The sequence below is a fragment of the Bos javanicus genome, chromosome 6, assembly GCF_032452875.1.
Source record: "Bos javanicus breed banteng chromosome 6, ARS-OSU_banteng_1.0, whole genome shotgun sequence".
NCBI classification, from domain to species: domain Eukaryota; kingdom Metazoa; phylum Chordata; class Mammalia; order Artiodactyla; family Bovidae; genus Bos; species Bos javanicus.
Window position 1 is genome coordinate 61,602,618 of NC_083873.1, and position 21,764 is coordinate 61,624,381.

The following is a 21,764-nucleotide window of genomic DNA, read 5'->3' on the forward strand; positions in this document are numbered from 1 at the left end:
TTATATAACATAGCACGTCTCCCCAGAGTCTACCTTGCCCCATAAATTGTTGTACTGGTGTGAAAAAATACAAGTCAGGTCTGGAAAAAAAAAAAAAAAGTCTTCCCCTTAAATCACAACCATATTTGTGAGAGGAGGGGAAGACAGTGACATATTTAAAGTCGCAGTCAAGCTTGTCATGCTATTTTCTCTTTCTTTTCCTTTTCTAAATAATTTCTTATTGTCTCATTCTCCACCTTTGCGGAATCTACTCTCCCCCTGCTGTGATGTCGTAATTCCTTCTTAATAGCTAAATATTTCAATATTTGTGGTACTGGAATGCTTGTTAATCATTATCACTTGAATCTTATTATGGGCAGAGATGTAGAATTCCTATAGTGGAAACAAAACTATAGGAAGGAATGTTTCCCAAATGGCAACACCCTGCCCACCAACTGAGAAGAGTCCTCTCTGGCCCTGGCTGGAGTGGCTCATGTCTGGCCTAAAGGCTCAGATATCTAGGGGATGGATTTCTGGTAATTTCAGGCATGTAGAATGTGTTGAAGGAAGGAGGAAGGTAACGATGCCTGATTAGTGATACAGGCAGCTGAGCACAGCTGAAGATGGAAATATTATATGCAGATAATGCATGGCTTAGTTGACCAACCAGATGGAAGTAAGTACTTTGGGGAACTGACATTAAAAGGCATTTATACAAACGGATGGGAGAAAAACGCAGAGAAGTGAAAAGGCGAGAGGAAAAATGTAAAAGGGACAGAGAACAGTGTGTATAGTGGTAAAGGGGAAAGACTGGCTGCTTTCCAGAGGCAGCTCAGAGATGACTTACAGGCTGTGTGACCTTGAGAAAATTATTTAACCACTCTGTGTCGGTGAAATGTGTGACAGAAACTGCCTTACAGTGTTGCGTTAAATGTTCTCAGGGTTAAGCGAGTGAAGATATGAGAAGTACTTGTGACAGTGACTGACCCTCAGTAAGTGAGGTCCTACTCTCATCTGAGTGGCAACTGTACATTCTCTGATGATGTGGGTTGATTAGGTTTTCAATTTTATATATATATTATACATATATGTATTTAACGAGTGGGTATTAGACACGCTGGTATTGCTAAGAGGACATGAGAAGTTGGGATACAAAGTGAGACACAGTCTCTAGAAGTGTGTTGAGGGAGTTAGGTGGTGTTGAGGGGGGAGAATTAAAAATCTAGGCACTTTTAGAGAGAGATGGGAATGCTTTTGTATCTGACAAACTGGGGGAAATTGATCAGGGCTCTGGGTATCCTGGGAAATAGCAGATATATCAAGGAAATCAACAGAATGCAAGGAAAACGGTTGCAAGGAGAAAAGAAAGAGTCCCCATCTGAGAGTAAGGAACAGGAATGGGTGTTAAAGAGAAGGTATTTAGTTCCTCAGGATGTTAGAGCAACCGAAGGGATTTGAGAGGAAAACCTGGGATGAATTCTCTGGGTGACTTGCTATTGCTCTACTTACTCCATAGCTTTGTGATATGGATTTAAATGAAACAATGAACGCCTGGGATCAAAACCAGTGCCTGGAGAATAAAAGGGTGCACCATAAATGCTAGTTCTCTTCCCTTCCCTCCTTCGTGAACAAGGGTTTTCTTTCAACACAGTGAGAGAAATGGCTCTGTCTCCAGATGGCTGAAAGGACATGTCAAGAACACAGATTGGAAACAACTATAAAACCCTGATCAGTGTATGGGTATGTGTCCAGGCTGAATGTAGAAGCCTGAGACCCATACTTGTAAGTGGTCTAAAATTTGCACCCTGTGCTCCAGTTAGCACTAATTAGAGCAGAATAATTTGTGCCCTTCAACATGTACGATGTCTGTCTGAAGACAAAACACTGGAGAGAGGTCCACAGAGCACCTGAACCCCAGGAGCGGGAAGGAGCTGCACAGCGCAGATGAGCATGGCTCTGCTGAGCAGCGCTAGTGGCAGGGACTGCGGTTGGGGTAAGAGAGGCCAGCATCCTGTTCTGCTGCCGGAAAACCTCTGGATGTCAGCACCAGGGTCTTATCTGAGCCGAACTCTGTCTCTCTGTCACCTCCACGCCACTGTTTCTCGTGTGTTTGTTCAAAACAAACAAGCATGGAAAAAAAGCAGTTTCACCTCGCAATCATTTACTGAATACTAATGGGGCACTCGACATCTTTATGTCAGAGCAGATCAGTGAAGACACGAAGGGGCAGTGGACACGTGAGGAAGAGGTGGAGCTCAGCGGCTGGGATGCCGAGGGTGGACGGAGGAAGGCCAGGACACTGCCATGCCCACAGGGAGAGAAGCACGGAGGAGCCATTGCTGTCAGGAACCAGAAAAGAGAGATCTCATCCACACAGATCCTTGAAATAGCTGCAACGAGGGAGAGTCCCCTCAGATTTCCTCTGAATAAACACGATCAGAGGAGCAGCACGGGGCAGCTGACCGTGGACCACCGGCTAAGTCTGTCCTCTGTCACTTCAGATTGGGTTATCATTTGAGGCACTTACTTAACTTCTCTAGGCCTCTGTGTTCTCATGTGTAAAACGAGCACAGTAACAAGTTTGCTGGGAGGATTTGGTGAGTTGAGGACAAGCATGTTCTAATGGTCACAACCAACACCATGGCGTCCCCCTCGGCTTCGTTTCCTCTCACTCCTCACATCCAATCTGTCAGCAAATCCTACGGGCTCTACCTTCAGATTAGCTTCAGACTCTGACCCCTTTCACCATGACCGCCCTCCTGGCCCAAACCACCGTTACTTTCGGCCTAGGTTCTTGCAACAATCTCCTAGGTGGTTCATAACACCGTGGTCACAGACCTGGTGCTAAAGCACAAGTCAGATCAGGACACCCTCTCTCAAGCCCCTCCAGAGCCTGTGACTGGACCATGAGTGAAAGCCACAGGGTGTGGGTAACAATGGGAGTCACGGTTCTCAGTTTCTCCTGCCTGCTGTGTTCTCTCTATAGCATTTATATCCCTCTATATTTCACTTATTTTGTCTCCTTCCAGTAGAAACATTGAGAAGGGCGTGGATTTTTATTTATTTTATTCACTAATGAATCCACAGTGCTTGACCCACAGTAGAATCTCAACAAACAGCTGCTGAATCGATAGAATAAATGCATATAAAACACTCAAAGCATTCGATAGACCTTATGCATTTTTAGCATTGTTTTTCCCAGATCTTAGCTGTCTTTTTAAAGGACTTCTCTATTGTGTCAATTCCTTTTAAACCTCTAGTACCTCATCCTCCAAAATACCACCTGATCCAGGATGGGGGGGACTGGGGTTGCTGTTTTTAGTCTGCTTAACCATCTCTATTAATGCTTTACTATGCCGGATGGCCTTGTTATGCCTTTTAGACAACCCAAACATACACATGTATTTAATTATTTACTTTAGGGAGGAGCTGCCACCAAATCAAAACAGGAGAGATGTGGAGTTCTAGGGGTAGGGTCCTTGGATTAGACACTCATGACCCTGTTGCTGGTGGGGACAGAAAGTTACCTTCATAGCACACCAGGAACCTTTGGAACAGCGTTATTATTTTCTGGAAAATGCCTGGGGTTGTGTTTCATTATATGGATTACGTAAAACATGTCAAGTCAGGGAACGCTAATATTTGTACTTATCCCCGTGTTATTTAGAACACTATATTGCTACTTGCAATATACAATAAAATATATGTAAAATACACTGTAATAGTATATTGCTGTGAAAGTTAGAAGGATGAACAAGTAAGTTTTACTCAAGATAGTTGGCCAATGATATATGTGTGTGTGTGTATATATGTGTGTGTATATATATATACATACACACAAGTATAACTCCTGGCACATAAATGAATTTTTCACATATATGCATTTGGCTACATTCTTGGTTGAAATGTAGAATTTTACGATGAAAAATGCAAATCTAAGGGTAGTTATTACTTTCTGAAATTAACTGGATTGTAATAGAATTAGTGACTGTGCACAATAAAAAGATTCAAAAGTAGAGTATTGCTATAATATTTTGGGTTCTAAAACCCTGGTGCCCAGGAAACCGTGAACGTAGACTCTCTCTCCCAGAGAATGTGAGTGGTGCTCTTGTCATCTTCCTTTTCTGGAGTGGCCGTGAAGCTCATTTACACATATATGCACACCAAGACACTCTGCAAGCACCAAGTACTACATAATTTTAAAGTATTACTCGTTCCTTTAAATACATTAAACAAATTTACATCTTGGACAAGTTAGCCAAGCCAACAGCTGAATTAATCCATTCTTTCTATTTTCCATGGGGCATTAGCTATTTAAACATTATATTCAAAGTATTAGTAGCAATAAAACAAGAAAAAGAAGCCCTGTTAGCACTTCCCACTGTATATGAAGTGAACAGAAATGTGATGGGGTACTGACATTCATTTCACTTTGAATTAAACACAGCATCACCGCAAATCTCAAGAGAAATTATTAAGTTTTGTGTTTGGGTAATACCAGGAATTCTATAGGCAAGTGTAGAATTATATTTGGTTGGCTAAAAGCCAGTCAAACTTCACACTTGTCCTGGAAGTAGGTGGTCAAAAACTCTGTTCTTGTCTGCAAAGCGATTGGCTACAGCTGCTCAAACTATCTCGATTTCAAAATCTTTTGTGTCATTCATTTTGAAAATAAAACATTCAGACATGAGGCAAAATGAGGTCTAATGAAAAAGGTATTAAGTTAGAATCGACCTTGGGGAAAAGCAGGTCCAATCAGACAGTGCACATCAAATAAAAACAGTAGGATTGGAATTTCCAGGTGGCGTAAGTGGACATATACAATCTTTGATTTTATTCCTTCAAGAAAAAAGGATGCAAATCAAGGCAAGGAGATGGATTCACAGCTTTCTTTCTGTTGTCCTTAAAATACATGCTGTAAATTTTCTTGAGTTCACAGTCCACGTTTCAGAAGGAGCCTTCCCTTTGGTGGAAGGAAGTACATACTCCTCGATACGTCTGGTTTTGCTGTAATAGTATATAATGCCTCTCTCTAATAAATTTAGCCACAAATTTTTTTTAATGTGTCTGCATTCTGCTAATTTATAAAAAGCAGGATGCTGTCAGATAAAATTTCATGAAAATGATCTATAAACCAGACTGTCAAAAGTGAAAGGTACTCAGGCAGTACTTAGGGAAACAAATAATAGAAACCCCTGGAAAGGTTTCCTGTGACTGCGGGAAAACAATGTGCTGTAACGGAGCTCACGTTACCTCGATTTGCAAGTTACTGTGAGGTCACAGGAAATCCTGAAATGTTTTCCACATTTTCTTTTATACATTTTATGTCAAATTTCCTGCAATTGAAATAATACACTCTCCTACTGCTGGAATCCCTTCTGTACGAAAGGAGATCTTATGACACTCCCCCACGAACACCTAATAACTCAATTCCTACCAGTATAACGAGAAAGTGACAGATGGAATTGGAAGTGGACCATGATAAGGCTAAAATGTCAGATAGCCTAACTCTTTCAAAATGAAAACCAAACTGATGTCATTAAGACAACTCTAAAAGTGCATTTAATACAGGACAGTAGCCTTTTTCTTTAGAATGAAAGATAACAGAAGAAAAGACAGACTGTCCCAAGACATAAACTCACCATTTCCCTAAATCTCTTATTCAAAAAGTATGTGTGGATTGATGGTCTAATTTTAAAATGGCATCTTCTGTATAGATAGTCTTAACAGGATTCAAGCTCCTGACAACCATATTTTATTATCCCAGCAATACTTATGAAAGGGTAAGTCAGATTTAAGTAAAATGCCCAAGTTTAAAATATTCTCTCAATTTTTATCACTCACAACTGTGGAGTTTAAAAATAGCTTTTTAAATTGGTAAATACTGTTTTAATATAAACCCAAGCCAAGCAATTAAGGCTCATTAATGAATGCCAATTCTTATGGTTTGCCAGATTATCTGTTATTAGGATACATTACCTCTCCTGACATATCAGGGGCCATCGGAACAGCAGGCCACAGAGATGAGTAGATTCCAAAAAACACCACCCAGAGTGCGATGCTGCCCCAGATGGCTACGTGGCTGAACTGTGGAGGGAGGGAATCTGTGTCAGAGACTTGCAGGTGGACAGAGGACTCACACACTGGTGAAGCTTTCACAAATTTCCTTATTATTTTACTGTATCCATAAATGTTACCTATGGCACTTATTAACTAAATATTTGCGTGTTTTAACTGGATCTTGCATGAAATACATCTCCTCTATGATGATATACTACCTGCGGTATGTTCCTTTCCCACCTCCTTTGGTGGGTCTCACCTTTCACTCTTATCAGTTTTATCTGCTACCATCTTTAAGCCTCCCTAGTTTTTGTCTGTATGCTCTGACTGAAAGATGCTAAGACACTTGTGCGAATACTAATCTCTGTGCTAAGGACTGTCAAATCCAAATTTCTTGCGCCCACCTTTCCCTTGAACATCTAACTTTCTTTTTGTTTACTGTGTCTCTTTACCTGGATGTGAATGTACTTCAACACTAATGTATCTAAAATGGAACTTCTTTTATTCAGGCTGGAGATCTGCAAGTGTCTGAGGACAAATCTTTCACTAATATTAATGGTCTTCAGAATTGTTTTCTAATGGGTTTTCCAATGAGCATGTCTTGTGACATACTCTACCGTGAAAAGATTCCTATCAATAGGTTTGAAGGCCTCCCACTTTCAGGCGTATTTACAATGTACAACCATATATTAAGGGCTCTGAGAAGTCTTGTGATACATACACTTATTTTTTACTCAATGTTTCCAAACTAGAGTCCCCCGTTTTCCTCCCTCCAGTCCCGAACCCCCATAGAACCACTTGTGGAACTGGAGTAAAGAGACACATCAAGTTATAATGAAAAACAACGAATATTAATGATAATGCATGAATAAATGTGATATCCTTGGTTGTGACTAAAGATCCTCTTACCCAGGTCCAATATGATGTCTCCAATCCAGCTTTCAAGCACACAGTTATCACCACAAACTAGAACAGAAGGGAGACGTTATTTTACTTCACAAATATGATAGTTCATAAGATGGGCTGGTAGACTATTCACAGCTGGACTTGTACGTCAAACCAGCAAAGAAATGAGTGAGTTAGCTGAGGGCTGAACATTACAACTGTGGCCAGCTGGAACTGCCACGCGCAGCCTTACACTCCTGCCTCTCTTCCTTGCCCTCTCCTCATCGTCGTCGTCTGACAGTCCAGCCACAAGCCTTCTGAGCATGGGCCTGCCTACTTCTCGTAAAATTCATGAGTAGTGATCGACAATCGTCTAAGGTCCACAGTAATCTTGGGTTCCTGAGATTGCTTTAAGTTTATTTTACATCATCTGTAGTACAAGACTTCATTTTCTAAATTTTAAAGATGAATTGTAAGTCATATAACTGGATATTTAGAAATCTGAACACTTATGCTATAACTTGATTTATTAGAAACTCTGCGGAGTGGCATGTAGAGCGTGTTACATCTCCACGCGGTATACATCCACTGTCATTGGTGGCCATGCTATTAACCCTACAGCAGGGGACCCAGACTTAATGAACTGCCCTGTGTTCTCCATAGGATAGCGCAACGTTTAAATGGAGTCAGACTACATTGCCCTGGAGTCAGACTATGCGTGCTCAAGACTCCATCACTTATTGGCTGTTCTGTTAAGGAACAAGACAGGTTACTTGAGCTCTCTGGGTCTCATCTCCTTCATCTATAAACTGGGATCTGATAAAACTTATCCCTTTATAGGCAAAATACCAAGAATGGCGCTTAGCACTGCAGCATTATCTATGATTATCTATTTGTGATAAAAATAACATACTGAATACTGCTAGTAGTCAAAGGGAATCGGGGCACTTCCAACAGTTTGCCAGGATGGAAGTGTGTGCTTGCCTAGCGCTGGTGATTAGTGAGTGCTTAAGTGCACAGTCTTACTTTTGCTTACTGTAGGGTTTATACACAGTATTAGACGCTGCCCACTGGGTCATAAAGTCAGGATAAAGTGAAGCACTTGGGCTTTCTCAGCAGGATATCTAATAGCAATTCAGGATAAAGAGCTGTAGAAATAAAACATTTACTAAAATTTAAATATTTAATTTAGACTATATAAAAAATTCCAAAATGAGAGAGATTTTGACACAAAATGAAGGAAATACTCCCTATTAAGACTTGGATACTTTAAAATGTCTCTGAGACATCCAATGACATCTACTGATTTATATCTAAACTTAGTCCACCAAGTATTATTTGTTTTGCTCTCATGTCGTACGAGAACAAACCACTAGGCTCCCAAATGTATTTTTCCTTTTTTTTTTCTTTTACTACTTGAGTGGGTTGATGTCAATGGAAAGGAGAGCCTGGATTTGCCAAAAACTTTCTCTCTCTGTTACTCAGTAGTCTTAACTACCTATTAATCAGTTATTTAAACATCACATTATAGTTTTTCCACCAATGGAATCAGCCGTATCAGTGCCTGCTTAACATTTAGGACAGCACACGGTCCCCACTTGTGGAGCCATGGAGGGGTCACAGGAGAGGAAAGGACACTGGCCTGAGAATTCAGAGTTGAAGGCTGGAGGGCACATCTTTTGGAGACTAACTATATGACCTTTGGCACTAGTATCCCAGTGGAGCTTTTGACTTTAGATAAAAAAATGGTTTTAGAACATTTTTTGGCTCTTGAGTGGAAGGGTGGGGCTCACACTCATCTGTGCATCCCTCATAAGCGTTTATACAGTGATTTCCTACAGTGGAGTCCATGTCTTGCGTGGCTTAAATATCTCAAAAAAATGGAGATTTTTTATTTTTAATTTTTTTGGCATTTTATTTTTAATGTGACTCTAGAATAATTAGCTGTTAAACACCCAAGTCTAGTATGGTAGTATTTGCCATGAATTTAGGAAAGCAAGGCAATACGAACAAGGGCAATAAAACAATCCTGAGGAAAAAGGGACAAAGGAGACAAAAAGGGAAAGTGAGGCAATAAGAATGAAGAAGGAATACTGAAAATAAGAACAACCAAAGGCCTATACAGTCAGTGAACCTAAATGACATTTTTATAACCTAATATAAGATAATCTCTCAACAGTCAAAACATCTCATCTCATTTTTAAAAGGATGTGCGAACAACCCTTAAATACAGAAATGCACACATTTAAATTTGAAAATAAAATGAGCTTGGTTGAAGTAATTCAATTTCATATGCAAACGAGGCAAATGTCCCACACTCACTGTGTAAACAAAGTTTCCCAACAGCAGGTAATCAGAAGTCTTCCCATTTTCAAATACAGTGCCTACATGAAAAGAAGAGAGGTTTGTTGGGAAAGGAAATAAATTCAGAATCCATTCAAAGAATAATCAATTTAGGAGTGTTGAACAAAAGGAGGGGAAGCCGGGTCACACAATGGAGCCATTGGAGTGGGTTGCCATTTCCTTCTCCAGGGGATCTTCCCAACCCAGGGACTGAACCCAGGTCTCCTGCATTGTAGGCAGATGCTTTACCGTCTGAGCCACCAGGGAAGTCCTCACATATGAGGGAAATCCAATTTCACAGAGAGATGGAGTTAGAAAGGAGAGAAGTATTTGATAACCTTTTCTAGTAACTGTGACTATTCCCTGATACTACTTAAAAACTCAAGTCATTTCTTAAAGATGTGGAGGTAGTTTCCTAAAGGTTAGCTGCAGTGGAATCTGAAACTGTTTTTCTGGTGAACACGCTGCAGCATATGCAGAACTAGTAGAGATATACTGCTGTACACACGAAACTTGCATAGTGCTCTAAACCCATGTTACAAGAAAAAATACTCGTAACATCCCCTGGAGGAGGGCACGGCAACCCACTCCCATACTCTTGCCTGAAGAATCCCGTGGACAGAGAAGCCTGGTGGCCTACAGTCCTTAGGGTCACAGAGAGTCGGACACGACTAAAGCGACTGAACACACAACCTTAAAAAAAATTCATTGGAAAAATTCATTCTGAATGCATCTTTTACTTATGCATGATTCTGTAACCTCATGGATGCAGTTGGTTCAGCTGATAACTCAAGCAATCCCCCAGACATTCTAGTGGATAAAGCTGCTGCCTGTGGATGTGCGGCTGAAGTACTTCACGCATACTTCCCATTTGGTCATGCAGAATATTAGGCAGATGTGTATCAAGTTTCGGGATTTAATAAAAGTATTAGGTTTACAGCTTCTTCAAGGGTATTCTTAAGGGAAACTTTTTTTTTTTTTTAATGTGGGTGTGTGGTAGTGAAGAATATAATGATTTCTAGTACAATTGTACCACTGTTTGTGTCAAGGTACCAGGAATTTTGCCCACTGCTGCTTTTGCAGCAGCAATGAAAATGACAAATAATGTCTTGATAATATAAAAAATTTGAAACTATGAAATTCTGACCTCATTCATAGACCTCAAAAGGTCTTGAGTATTCTCAGGCGTCTATAGACCATACTTTGAGAAACACTGAAGCAAGTGAATGAATGTTTAGCCAGATATTATACAACCATTTCTATCTCTTCTCTATCTCATCTTTTCAAAAGCTAAAGAAAACAAAAACTTCTTATTTGAAAACAAACAAACAAAAAAAAACTGAAAAAAAGTAGAATGTTAAAACACAATTTATGCTATGTGTCATTTATCTCTTGAAAAGAGGAAGTGCATGTTCTCTGGACTTGGCTAGATTTGGGTTCCCCAGGCAGCACCCCTTGTGAATTTCTTCTGCTGAGGCTGGACGGCTTGGCAGTTCCCCAGACAAATGCAAAGGGAATCCTGGGATCTGTTTTTCTGGGGCTGGAATTAGTTGGGAATTCCTTTCAAACCTCTTGTTGCTAAAGTGTTTTGAATTGGTAAGGTGTTTTGGATGCTGTCTGCTTTGTGCTACTTAAAATTTTTTTTTTCTAATTTAGAGTACCTAAAAGCCTTCCTCCGGAGAAGGTGATGGCACCCCACTCCAGTACTCTTGCCTGGAAGACCCCATAGATGGAGGAGCCTGGTAGGCTGCAGTGCATGGGGTTGCCAAGAGGCAGACACGACAGAGTGACTTCCCTTTCACTTTTCACTCTCATGCATTGGAGAAGGAAATGGCAACCCACTCCAGTGTTCTTGCCTGGAGAATCCCAGGGACGGGGGAGCCTGGTAGGCTACCGTCTATGGGGTCACACAGAGTCGGACATGACTGAAGTGACTTAGGTAGCAAAAGCCCTCCTCAGTGATCAATGCAAAGAAATAGAGGAAAACAACAGAATGGGAAAGACTAGAGATCTCTTCAAGAAAATTAGAGATACCAAGGGAACATTTCATGCAAAGATGGGCTCGATAAAGGACAGAAATGGTATGGACCTAACAGAAGCAGAAGATATTAAGAAGAGGTGGCAAGAATACACAGAAGAACTGTACAGAAAAGATCTTCACGACCCAGATAATCACAATGGTGTGATCACTCACCTAGAACCAGATATCCTGGAATGTGAAGTCAAGTGGGCCTTAGGAAGTACCACTACGAACAAAGCTAGTGGAGGTGATGGAATTCCAGTTGAGCTATTTCAAATCCTGAAAGATGATGCTGTGAAAGTGCTGCACTCAATATGCCAGCAAATTTGGAAAACTCAGCAGTGGCCACAGGACTGGAAAAGGTCAGTATTCATTCCAATCCCAAAGAAAGGCAATGCCAAAGAATGTTCAAACTACCACACAATTGTACTTCATCTCACATGCTAGTAAAGTAATGCTCAAAATTCTCCAAGCCAGGCTTCAACAATATGTGAACCATGAACTTCCAGATGTTCAAGCTGGTTTTAGAAAAGGCAGAGGAAGCAGAGATCAAATTGCCAACATCCGCTGGATCATGGAAAAAGCAAGAGAATTCCAGAAAAACACCTACTTCTGCTTTATTGACTATGCCAAAGCCTTTGACTGTGTGGATCACAATCAACTGTGGGAAATTCTTCAAGAGATGGGAATACCAGACCACGTGACTTGCCTCTTGAGAAATCTGTATGCAGGTCAGGAAGCAACAGTTAAGAACTGCACATGGAACAGCAGACTGGTTCCAGATAGGAAAAGGAGTACGTCAAGGCTATATATTGTCACTCTGTTTATTTAACTTATATGCAGAGTACATCATGAGAAATGCTGGACTGGAAGAAACACAAGCTGGAATCAAGATTGCCGGGAGAAATATCAATAACCTCAGATATGCAGATGACACCACCCTTATGGCAGAAAGTGAAGAGGAACTAAAAAGCCTCTTGATGAAGGTGAAAGTGGAGAGTGAAAAAGTTGGCTTAAAGCTCAACATTCAGAAAACGAAGATCATGGCATCCGGTTCCATCACTTCATGGCAAATAGATGGGGAAACAGTGGAAACAGTGTCAGACTTTATTTTTGGGGGCTCCAAAATCACTGCAGATGGTGACTGCAGCCATGAAATTAAAAGACGCTTACTCCTTGGAAGGAAAGTTATGACCAACCTAGATAGCATATTCAAAAGCAGAGACATTACTTTGCCAACAAAGGTCCGTCTAGTCAAGGCTATGGTTTTTCCTGTGGTCATATATGGATGTGAGAGTTGGACTGTGAAGAAGGCTGAGCACCGAAGAATTGATGCTTTTGAACTGTGGTGTTGGAGAAGACTCTTGAGAGTCCCTTGGACTGCAAGGAGATCCAACCAGTCCATTCTGAAGGAGATCAGCCCTGGGATTTCTTTGGAAGGAATGATGCTGAAGCTGAAACTCCAGTACTTTGGCCACCTCATGCGAAGAGTTGACTCATTGGAAAAGACTCTGATGCTGGGAGGGAGTGAGGGCAGGAGGAGAAGGGGGCGACGGAGGATGAGATGGCTGGATGGCATCACTGACTCGATGGACGTGAGTCTGAGTGAACTCCGGGAGTTGTTGATGGATGGATAGGGAGGCCTGGCGTGCTGCGATTTATGGGGTTGCAAAGAGTCGGACACGACTGAGCGACTGAACTGAACTTCGATGATGGACATTCCTAGTTTTTCATGCTTACACTGATTTTGCGTTAGGAAAATAAACTACGTAGAAAACTTACCTAAGTCCTATATTGTACCCTGGATTCAACACCCTGGATTTCCCCAAAGTGAAAGCAATCCAAATGTCCATCAATGAGTGAATGAATAAACAAAATGTGTTCTATCCATACAATGAAATATTATTCACCCATAAAAAGGAATGAAGTCCTGATTTATGCCACAATAAGGATCGGTTAAATTCTTGTATCACAACTCCATTTTTATGAAATGCCAGAATAGGCAAATCCACAGAGACAAAAATCAGTAGTTGTCAGGGGCTAGGGGAGAGGGATAGAAAAATGAGGAGTGACTGCTCATGCATAAAGGGTGATGAAACTGTTCTGGCATCAGAGAGTGGGGGCAGTTCTGTGACTATACTAGAGACCACTGGATCATATAATTTAAAAGAGTGAATTTTATGGTATGTAAATTTTATCTAAAAAATGCTATTATGATTCTCCTGGCCCACTGGGTCAATATTTTATATTTAATTAGATTTTACTACAGCTATTTCCAGGGTCTAGTAATGAGAATCTATTCACTTTGTGCTGTCAGAGCAATGAATGTAGGAAGGAGATGAAAATCTTCGACCAGGCCACGAAGCTGCTGCCTTGTCTGTGATACGCACTCCCCGACTCATGCCGCAGCTTCTCATGAAGGCGTCTGTGATGGACTGGGTGCCCACAGTGAGCCAGGCGCTGTTGTGGGCACTATGGAAACAACAGCGAACTTAACAGACAGTACCCTGCCCTTCTGGAGCTTTGGTTCTAACAGAGGAGCATGGTAATTAAAAAAAAAAAAAAGCAAATATATCACACCCACTAGGCAAGCACCAAGAAGATACAAGAGGATGAGGAGAGAGAGTCAGGGGCAGAGGGCGCGGGGTTGGAGGGTCTCTGAGGCAGGGTGATCCGGGAGTGCTTCTCCAAGCACAGACTTGAGGGTGGGAGGAGAGAGCTGCTGGGACACCTGGTGAAGACGAAGAAGAGCGGATGGATGGCCTGTGGGCTGGAGCACAGCGAGGGTGGGAGCTGGCAGGGGCGGCAGTGGTGGGGTGGAAGGAGAGTCAGGTGGGGTTGGCCAAGGCTGGGGCTATGGATTTGGTTCTAAATGTGATCGAGTCTGTGGGGTTCTGAGCAGGGAGGCATCTGGTCTGATTTACGTTTTATGAGGATGCCTCTGGCAGCTTGGAGAGGAGGCTGTTGGTGGGACAGAAGAGCCGGCCCTGCACCTTACGGGCCAGTGTTAACTCAGCCGCGAGAACAGCTAGTACCTCTGAAGGGCGCGCAGACCTCGGGTGGCGTGTGTGTCTTGTTTGAGGTACATGTCTGTGAGCTGAATGTTCAGCCGTCTTCCTCCGGATCCCAGGGCAAGGTCTGCTCCGGACATAGCAACACCAGCTTAAGCATCCCAGGGACCTCTTCTCTAAAGTGACTACTTAATCATTTTTATGTGTATAGGAAATTCACCATGATCCCATCTCTCAAAACTGACACAATAACATCACCCCCTCAAAACAAGCAGAGATAAAAGCTTACACTCCAAGACGAACATAAAAACATACTGAAAATCTCATTCAAAGCTGCAGCTCAAGTACTTGAAAATACTAGCATGTCTGATGAGGTTCAGTATAAAGAGCTGATACAAGTCTCACAGGTATAATAAACAGACGACGTAAAACATCAGCACTGTTGTCTCCTAACTATACATCAACAGAGCGGAAAAAAAAACCCTAAAATTTCACTCTCTGCAAGTTTGAAAAACACGAGAAGTAGAGAAGAAAGGCTTTGCATATATTAAATCACTTTGCTCCCAAAGGAATAGTAAAAATCTTTAAAGTGTGTACAACTTTTAAATGCATGTATTTTAGGTTAAGGAAGAAACATCATAAAATGAAACACCGCTATAATTTTTAACATATATTGACAATGAATTATTTTTCTAAAAAAGTAAAAAGTCACATCTTAGCATTCATATCCTTCCTACTTACCATATTGAAGGGCTTTTAGTGGAAACCAAAACAGAATAACTGAGTGGAAGAGGCCATTTAAACAATGAACCCAGAAAACCTGAGGGAAAACAAAAATCCATGAGAACCATTTGCGATAAACTAGCTCTGTGAACTCTGACCTTTCTTTTTATCTGTGAGCTAGATTCACAAAACGTGTTTCTGTCGGGCCACCACTGTGAATTAATAGAACTGACAGACACTTTCTGCCTCTTAGACCTTCATGGGTCATTTATTTATTTTTATGTTTCTCTAAATGTTTTTTCAGCTTCACTGAAATTTTTTCTACTTTCTAAAAACCGAGGATTAAAAGTTTAAATTTCTGCCTGAAGAAGAAAATAAAATTTAAAATTACTGTTAGATCATGAAACTCTTTAAGTGGGACTATTTTCATAATTCCAGACGAACAGACTTTTGAAGAGATTGTAATTTGGTGAGATCCCTACTTTTTCTTTTCCATGTGCAATAAAAGTGTAAACTTTTAAATGGTAAGGATATAGTGCATTCTCTTTTTCCAAATACACCCACAGCACAACACTAAAAATAACAAGTGTAACATTTAAATTGCATAGTTCCTCAAAGCAAAGCCCTTTTACCAGGACTTAAGTTACAAAAGACTTTCACAATTTGAAAACACCTGTCAACATCAAACTTCATACAATTATAATATCATTTAATAGTTATTGCTTTCTCATCTATTGTATTTCATTAACAAGAAAGCAAGTATCACTAGCCTTTTCTTTGTAACATGGATGTAAAAGATTAAGTTATAGAAAAACTGTTTAGAACGCTCACAGCCCTTTGAAGGGCTGCAGTTTTGTCCCTCAGAAGTGCTTCCTGCAAACAAAATGTATGCCAAATAAAACTGGCATGTATTAAAATAGTTTTAAGCTGTTCAAACAACAGAAATTAAGTTGCCTGCCTCCCAAAATTTTCCACTGTGATCTCAATCTCCTTTGTTAGTTCACCCAGCCACACTGGATTGTATGATCCAATTTACGCTCCAATACATTACACATTTGAACTTATGTTACTCATTAACCTTTGTCTCTTCTCCTCACTATGTCATTACTGCAAGTTTTTATTTGACAGAAAGCACAGGTGGGTGCAAGAAAAATTAGTTCTACTTTTCCATTTTCCTGACCGATACTTATTGTCACATGTTAATCCTTTAACCCCTGTCACGACCTCAGCACCTCCGACCCTTTTTACCATAACAAACGTAATCGTCATCATTCAGGGTAACAATGCTTCTACACTGGGGACCTGGAGCAACTGCTGTGTATACAACTGTGCATTCTGTAACCATTTGTTCCTGAATTTTAAAATGTTTATATGGGATTTATTCAAACAATTTTCACTGAAATCATTAGAAAAATCCATAAACCCTATAAAAATTGCTGGCAGCTTGTGTATCTATAAATATTTAAATGAATACAGAAGTTGTATACTCTATTTGGATTGATATGGTGACTTTTCTAAATGCCAGGCCTTTGCAGACTATGAGATACTTTGTATACAAGAACAGGAAAAAATACAAGGAAGGCTGCTCTCACCTTAAAACTATATATGACCAGTTACACTTTCTCACTGGCCACAAGACTTTCCAAGTTGCCATATACAAAGGGTACAAAAGGATGTGACTTTCTAGGAATGGTTTTGGGTAATCCTGTGACGACCGGTTTATAAGCAACAGGAGCAAGGTCAAGGCAGTGGCTGGGAAGCTGACTCTCAAGAGACACCACGGAGCCTCGGCAACGGGAGATGCGGACGGGTGGCTGAGGTGGATGTACTCTGGGCTGGGAAGCTGACTCTCAAGAGACACCACGGAGCCTCGGCAATGGGAGATGGGGACGGGTGGCTGAGGTGGATGTACTCTGGGCTGGGAAGCTAACTCTCAAGAGACACCACGGAGCCTCAGCAACGGGAGATGGGACGGGTGGCTGAGGTTGATGTACTCTGGGCTGGTAAGGGTTATTGTTAGCCTGCCAGAAAGTCTGGAACCTTCCTAGCTCTCAGATTACATTTTCAAGGAAACAAGAGCTCATGATCCATTGTATCTGCCCCAACTGTAGCTTTCTGTCACTTGAAAATACTCACCATAGGTAATGGAAAGCTTTTTAGCAAGGCAGTAGAATTTAACACAAATTGGACATCAAAGGTAAATTTTTAAAAAAGCAAAAAATAAAACATTAAGAAATTAAAGCACAGACATTGCATATTATAAATAACAACAGTTTTAAAAGACCACTAAAATACTTTATAGAACTAGTGGGCTCTATAAAAACCCACTTGTTCTCCACTCTACATAAAACCTTGTAGTTAAGTTTTTTTTTTTTTTAACTTAACCAAATTCAGTTATCCCATCCCTCAAGTTGTACGCATCTGCACACTGGGACATGTATGCACAGTGCATTTATGAAGACCTCATCTCAGAAGATGAATAACATCCTGGCAATAAACTTAACACCATCATTTACTGTATGAGGTTAGAGGCGCTGCCACACCAGTCTCGCTCTATTGCCCTGGTATACTGAGAACAAATGTCATTTGACAGTTTTATGAAATAATAAAATTTACAATATCCTACATTAATTTCCTAAATTCAAAACACCAAATTAAGGTTACATATAATTATTAGTAACATAACATGCATAACATAACCAACATGTACTATATTAAATGAGAAAAAATTCTGTGAAGGTGTATTTGATACTTTTATTATAGTTTCAAAATTACATCTGCCTTGACTGTTACAAAACTTAAAAAAAAAAAACAACAAAAAAACAAACAAAACTCCTCAGTTACACTGGATAGAAACCCGAATTTCTAACAAACACTAGTGGAAACACTTTAGAATACATAATTGCAGGAGAGTGAACTATGCAGGAAATAGATATTTTTGTTGCTGGGATGAAGAAATACTGTGGATCACAAAGATGACAAAAGTCTGTGGCTTGCTATATAGGCTATAAACTCAGAATATGATTTTAGATAAAATGTTGGATATTTTATCTTATATTAAGTTTTATGGCTTAATAATGATTGTAAATAATGATTATTATTGGTAAATGAGTTATCTACCAGAGACGATATCTTTAATGCTTAATACAATCTAATATTTCAATGAAGACAAAGTTATTTCATAAAACAGAAAATGGGTAAAGAATGATATATCATCCCTCATCACTTTGTATGTGTAAAGACTGTCCATGCCAGTCCTGGATGACTGACCTCTGAGAACAGTGCGCATTCCCCACAAAACTGCAAAAACAGAAAGTCAGAGGGCCACCCCCTCTGCCTGCCAGGCCCACTTTACTGCTGCCTGGCAAACTCCAGTGAATTGTGGTTACAGGTTAAATTCACAGCAAAACCAAACACCTTCTCAGGTCATATCAGAACCTTAAGCAAATCTGGCCTGCCATGGTCAGGACCCTGGAGTTTCCTTGGCTTTAGAAGAGTGATGCCCCAAGCAACTGGAGCAATAAAGCAAGTCCCGCCGGGGCACTGGTTCCTACCTTGGTGTTGAAGTCCAGGGCATTCTGAGATGTTTTGTATAATTCAGGATACTTCAACATATTCTCCTTTCTGCATGATCTCTCAAATATTCCCAGAGTTAAGGGTGGCATTGCTGTAAACATCTAAAGTGCACAAACTAGTCATTATACCAGGTAGCCAAACACAGGGTGATCTTCTATCTCAAAGTATTCAATAGAACAGGAGTAATTAAAAGTCCTAAACTTACCACATTATAAAGACCTATGCACCATCTCTCAAAGAGGATCTGTCCAGAAAAGCCATTCACGAAGGCAAACCAGATCTAGGAAGAAAATAGTCCAAACCTCCAAATTAGAATGCAGAAACCATAAACTCAGTGTTTAAAATCTGCTGTTACTCAACCAGTGCATAAGAGCTTCACTGACACAGTATTTTCATGATTCTCTTGAAAATGGCATTTCTTTGCTTTACTTTTTAATTTGAAGGGATTCTTTCATAAGGTCTTTGCTATTTAGGTCAGGATTGGTTCCACTTGTTGAATCAAAAAAGAACTATACCAATAGGCAATCATAGATTAAAAAAAAATTAGGTATAATCTTGTTTCCTAAAAGACACTTTAGAGAGTATATTTTATGCCATTAACATTTTAGACCTTTAATTCCTCTTTAAAATATCTATCTTCTGGTAGTTAAAGATTTTTTTAATCATAATTAAAACTTTTGTTTATTTAGAAAATAAAATAATTTCCTATACTAATACCATCACCATTTATTGTCTTCTGCTTTGGTTATATTCATGTAGCTCATTTATATACATTCAACGATTTATCTTATGGAAACCTATATGCAGCATCATGTCCTGTTCCTTTTCTTCTTAACATTGTATAATACATATGTTCTTAAGTTGTTACATACCCTTTAAAAGATGTTAATGGAAATGGATATATATCCCCTACTATTTTGGATATTTAGCTTGCTTCTGTTTTTTTCTACTATACTTAATTCAGAACTGAATTTTCTTTCAGAAATCCTAAATATCTCAATTTCTTAGGCTGAATTACTTTGAGTAAAATATAGCTTAATTGAGGTAAAATTGACATACAAAAATGACACACATTTAATGTATACAATTTGGTGAATTTGGACATATGCATGAAACTATCACCTAATCAAGGTAACAGACATATCCCATCATCTCCCAAAATTTCCTCCTATTCTTTTTCCTTTTGGAATGAATTCTTAGAAGTAGAATTAATGTGTCAACGTATTTAACCTTTTTAAAAAATATTTCTTGATAATTATAGCCATCAGAATGCAAAATTTGAGTTTATAATATTAAAAATATTTTGTAACTTCAATTTATACTTTGATTAAAAACTAATCTTTAATAGAGTGACATATTCTTATATATTTTGCAGTTTCCTAAAAGCAGAAAACTGAACTTTGCCTACAAAATTAAGGGACAATAAAGAGAAACTTTCTCCAGCATATTTAAGACAAGTGGAAAATTTAAGTGAATGTTAGTAAATCCATAATCCCTGTGTTATTTTAAAAAAAAAGCAGGACTAAAATGTAATTAAAAATCATATTGATCTGGAAGAGAAAAATGTCTGGCCCAACAAGACATAAACACAAACACAAAGCCAAACTATCACAACAACAACCAAGAACCTGTTAGGGGACAGCAGTCTGGACGTGCTGGTTAAGTGAATTTTTGAACTGGAGTTGCACGGACTTTGCTACACTTCACGTTTCATTTAACCTCATTATGGAAGCATGAATTGCTACAAATTCACCATTTATCAATATGTACCCAGGCTGGCCTCCCTATGAACAGTTTCTGTACACACATTGATCTTTTTCCTTTTTATAGGGAAAGGAATGACTGAGCGTATATAAAAACCAATGTCGGCTTCATGAGATGGAAAAGAGAACAAAGCAGCAATAGCACATGAAAAATAAGTCCAGATTGTGTCAGGGTTGTAACATGCATTAACGACAACAAGAACAAAAGCATAGAAATGGGAGGCAAATCTGAAATTCTCACTTGCTTGCCACATATATTTACAGAAAAGATTTGAACTTGTGCTCTCAACTAGAAGCCAGACCATTCACTGCTACATGCAAAAGTACTTAGCATCTTCATGTGAAGTTAAATGTATTCCTTGGAGACTTCCTTTATTCCTTGCAGACTTTAAACTTTTTTTTTTGGAAAGCGTTAAGTAGACACAAACTGACAGGACAGACTTCAACGCCATCTATTGTGTTTTCACATTCGGCCCTTCTGAGATGTGGATTCTGTAAATACATATTTGTGATACTCTGGGTGACGGTAATGTTTTCCCTGTAGGTGACTGTGAAGCTCATTCAGATTTCTTACGGTATGATGGTAATATAAGGAATTTTTAAACACAAACTTTCAGTTGTGGCCTGAATAGTCTATGAAGACGCAGCCTAATCTTCGTTGGTCTGAAGAAAGCTGAAGCTGCACACATACCAAATTCCTTTAAGGGACATGATTTGGCTCAAAGGTTAGTTATAAATGCATTTGCAAACATCAATACTGTATAATAGGAGACATTTATGTTAATAAATTTGTGTGTGGATAAACATTTGTAAATGTGAATGGTCTCCTGGCTTCTTTGTATGTAAATTTGGTGATTAAAACTCCACTAGGAGCTTGAAATTGAGGAATCTAAATTTGAAATTTAGGAATCTAAATCAATGGATACTTATATTCAGTTTCCAATTCAAAATAACTTGCAAATAAGCTAACACACTTGCAGTCCAAGTTTATTTTAAAATGCACTACTTTACTAACTGGTTTATGAGAAAAATGTAGACATTTTAAGTTGAAAGCTATCAAAGCATTTTTGCCTTTTTATTTTTCCTAATGAAAGGTATGTGAACATGTTTCTAGAAACTCTCTTCCTGTGCTTTAAAAAGTTAATATTTTAATTTTTTTAAAAGGAGAAATGACTAGATAGGAATTGACTCTTCTAATATAGTACCCACATCTTAATATAAATATTTTGGCACTGAAGTTTATGTATTTTAAAGGAAAGAGAGATTTTTAACAGTGAAGACGTCTACCAGAAGGCTGATTTCAGGTTAGTCTGAGATTTGCAGTTTAAAGATACATTAGAAATGCATCCCATACTAAATAAAACACCACCTAAATTACTATAAACACATAAAAGTCCCTCCCTT

At 39.4% G+C, this 21,764-nt stretch overlaps 1 protein-coding gene across 9 annotated transcripts in view; it reads right to left on the reverse strand.

The window, feature by feature from the left end:
- The window catches only part of ATP8A1 (ATPase phospholipid transporting 8A1), a 236,394-nt gene that overhangs the window by 29,705 nt on the left and 184,925 nt on the right, over positions 1–21,764 (reverse strand). For all 9 annotated transcript variants that reach the window (XM_061420038.1, XM_061420035.1, XM_061420032.1 and 6 more), the window contains 6 exons: positions 18,803–18,877; positions 18,576–18,698; positions 15,040–15,118; positions 9,247–9,308; positions 6,949–7,005; positions 5,959–6,066 (listed from right to left, as the gene is read on the reverse strand). In XM_061420038.1, the coding sequence (XP_061276022.1) occupies positions 5,959–6,066; positions 6,949–7,005; positions 9,247–9,308; positions 15,040–15,118; positions 18,576–18,698; positions 18,803–18,877 (504 nt within the window). The remainder of the gene's footprint in view (positions 1–5,958; positions 6,067–6,948; positions 7,006–9,246; positions 9,309–15,039; positions 15,119–18,575; positions 18,699–18,802; positions 18,878–21,764) is intronic.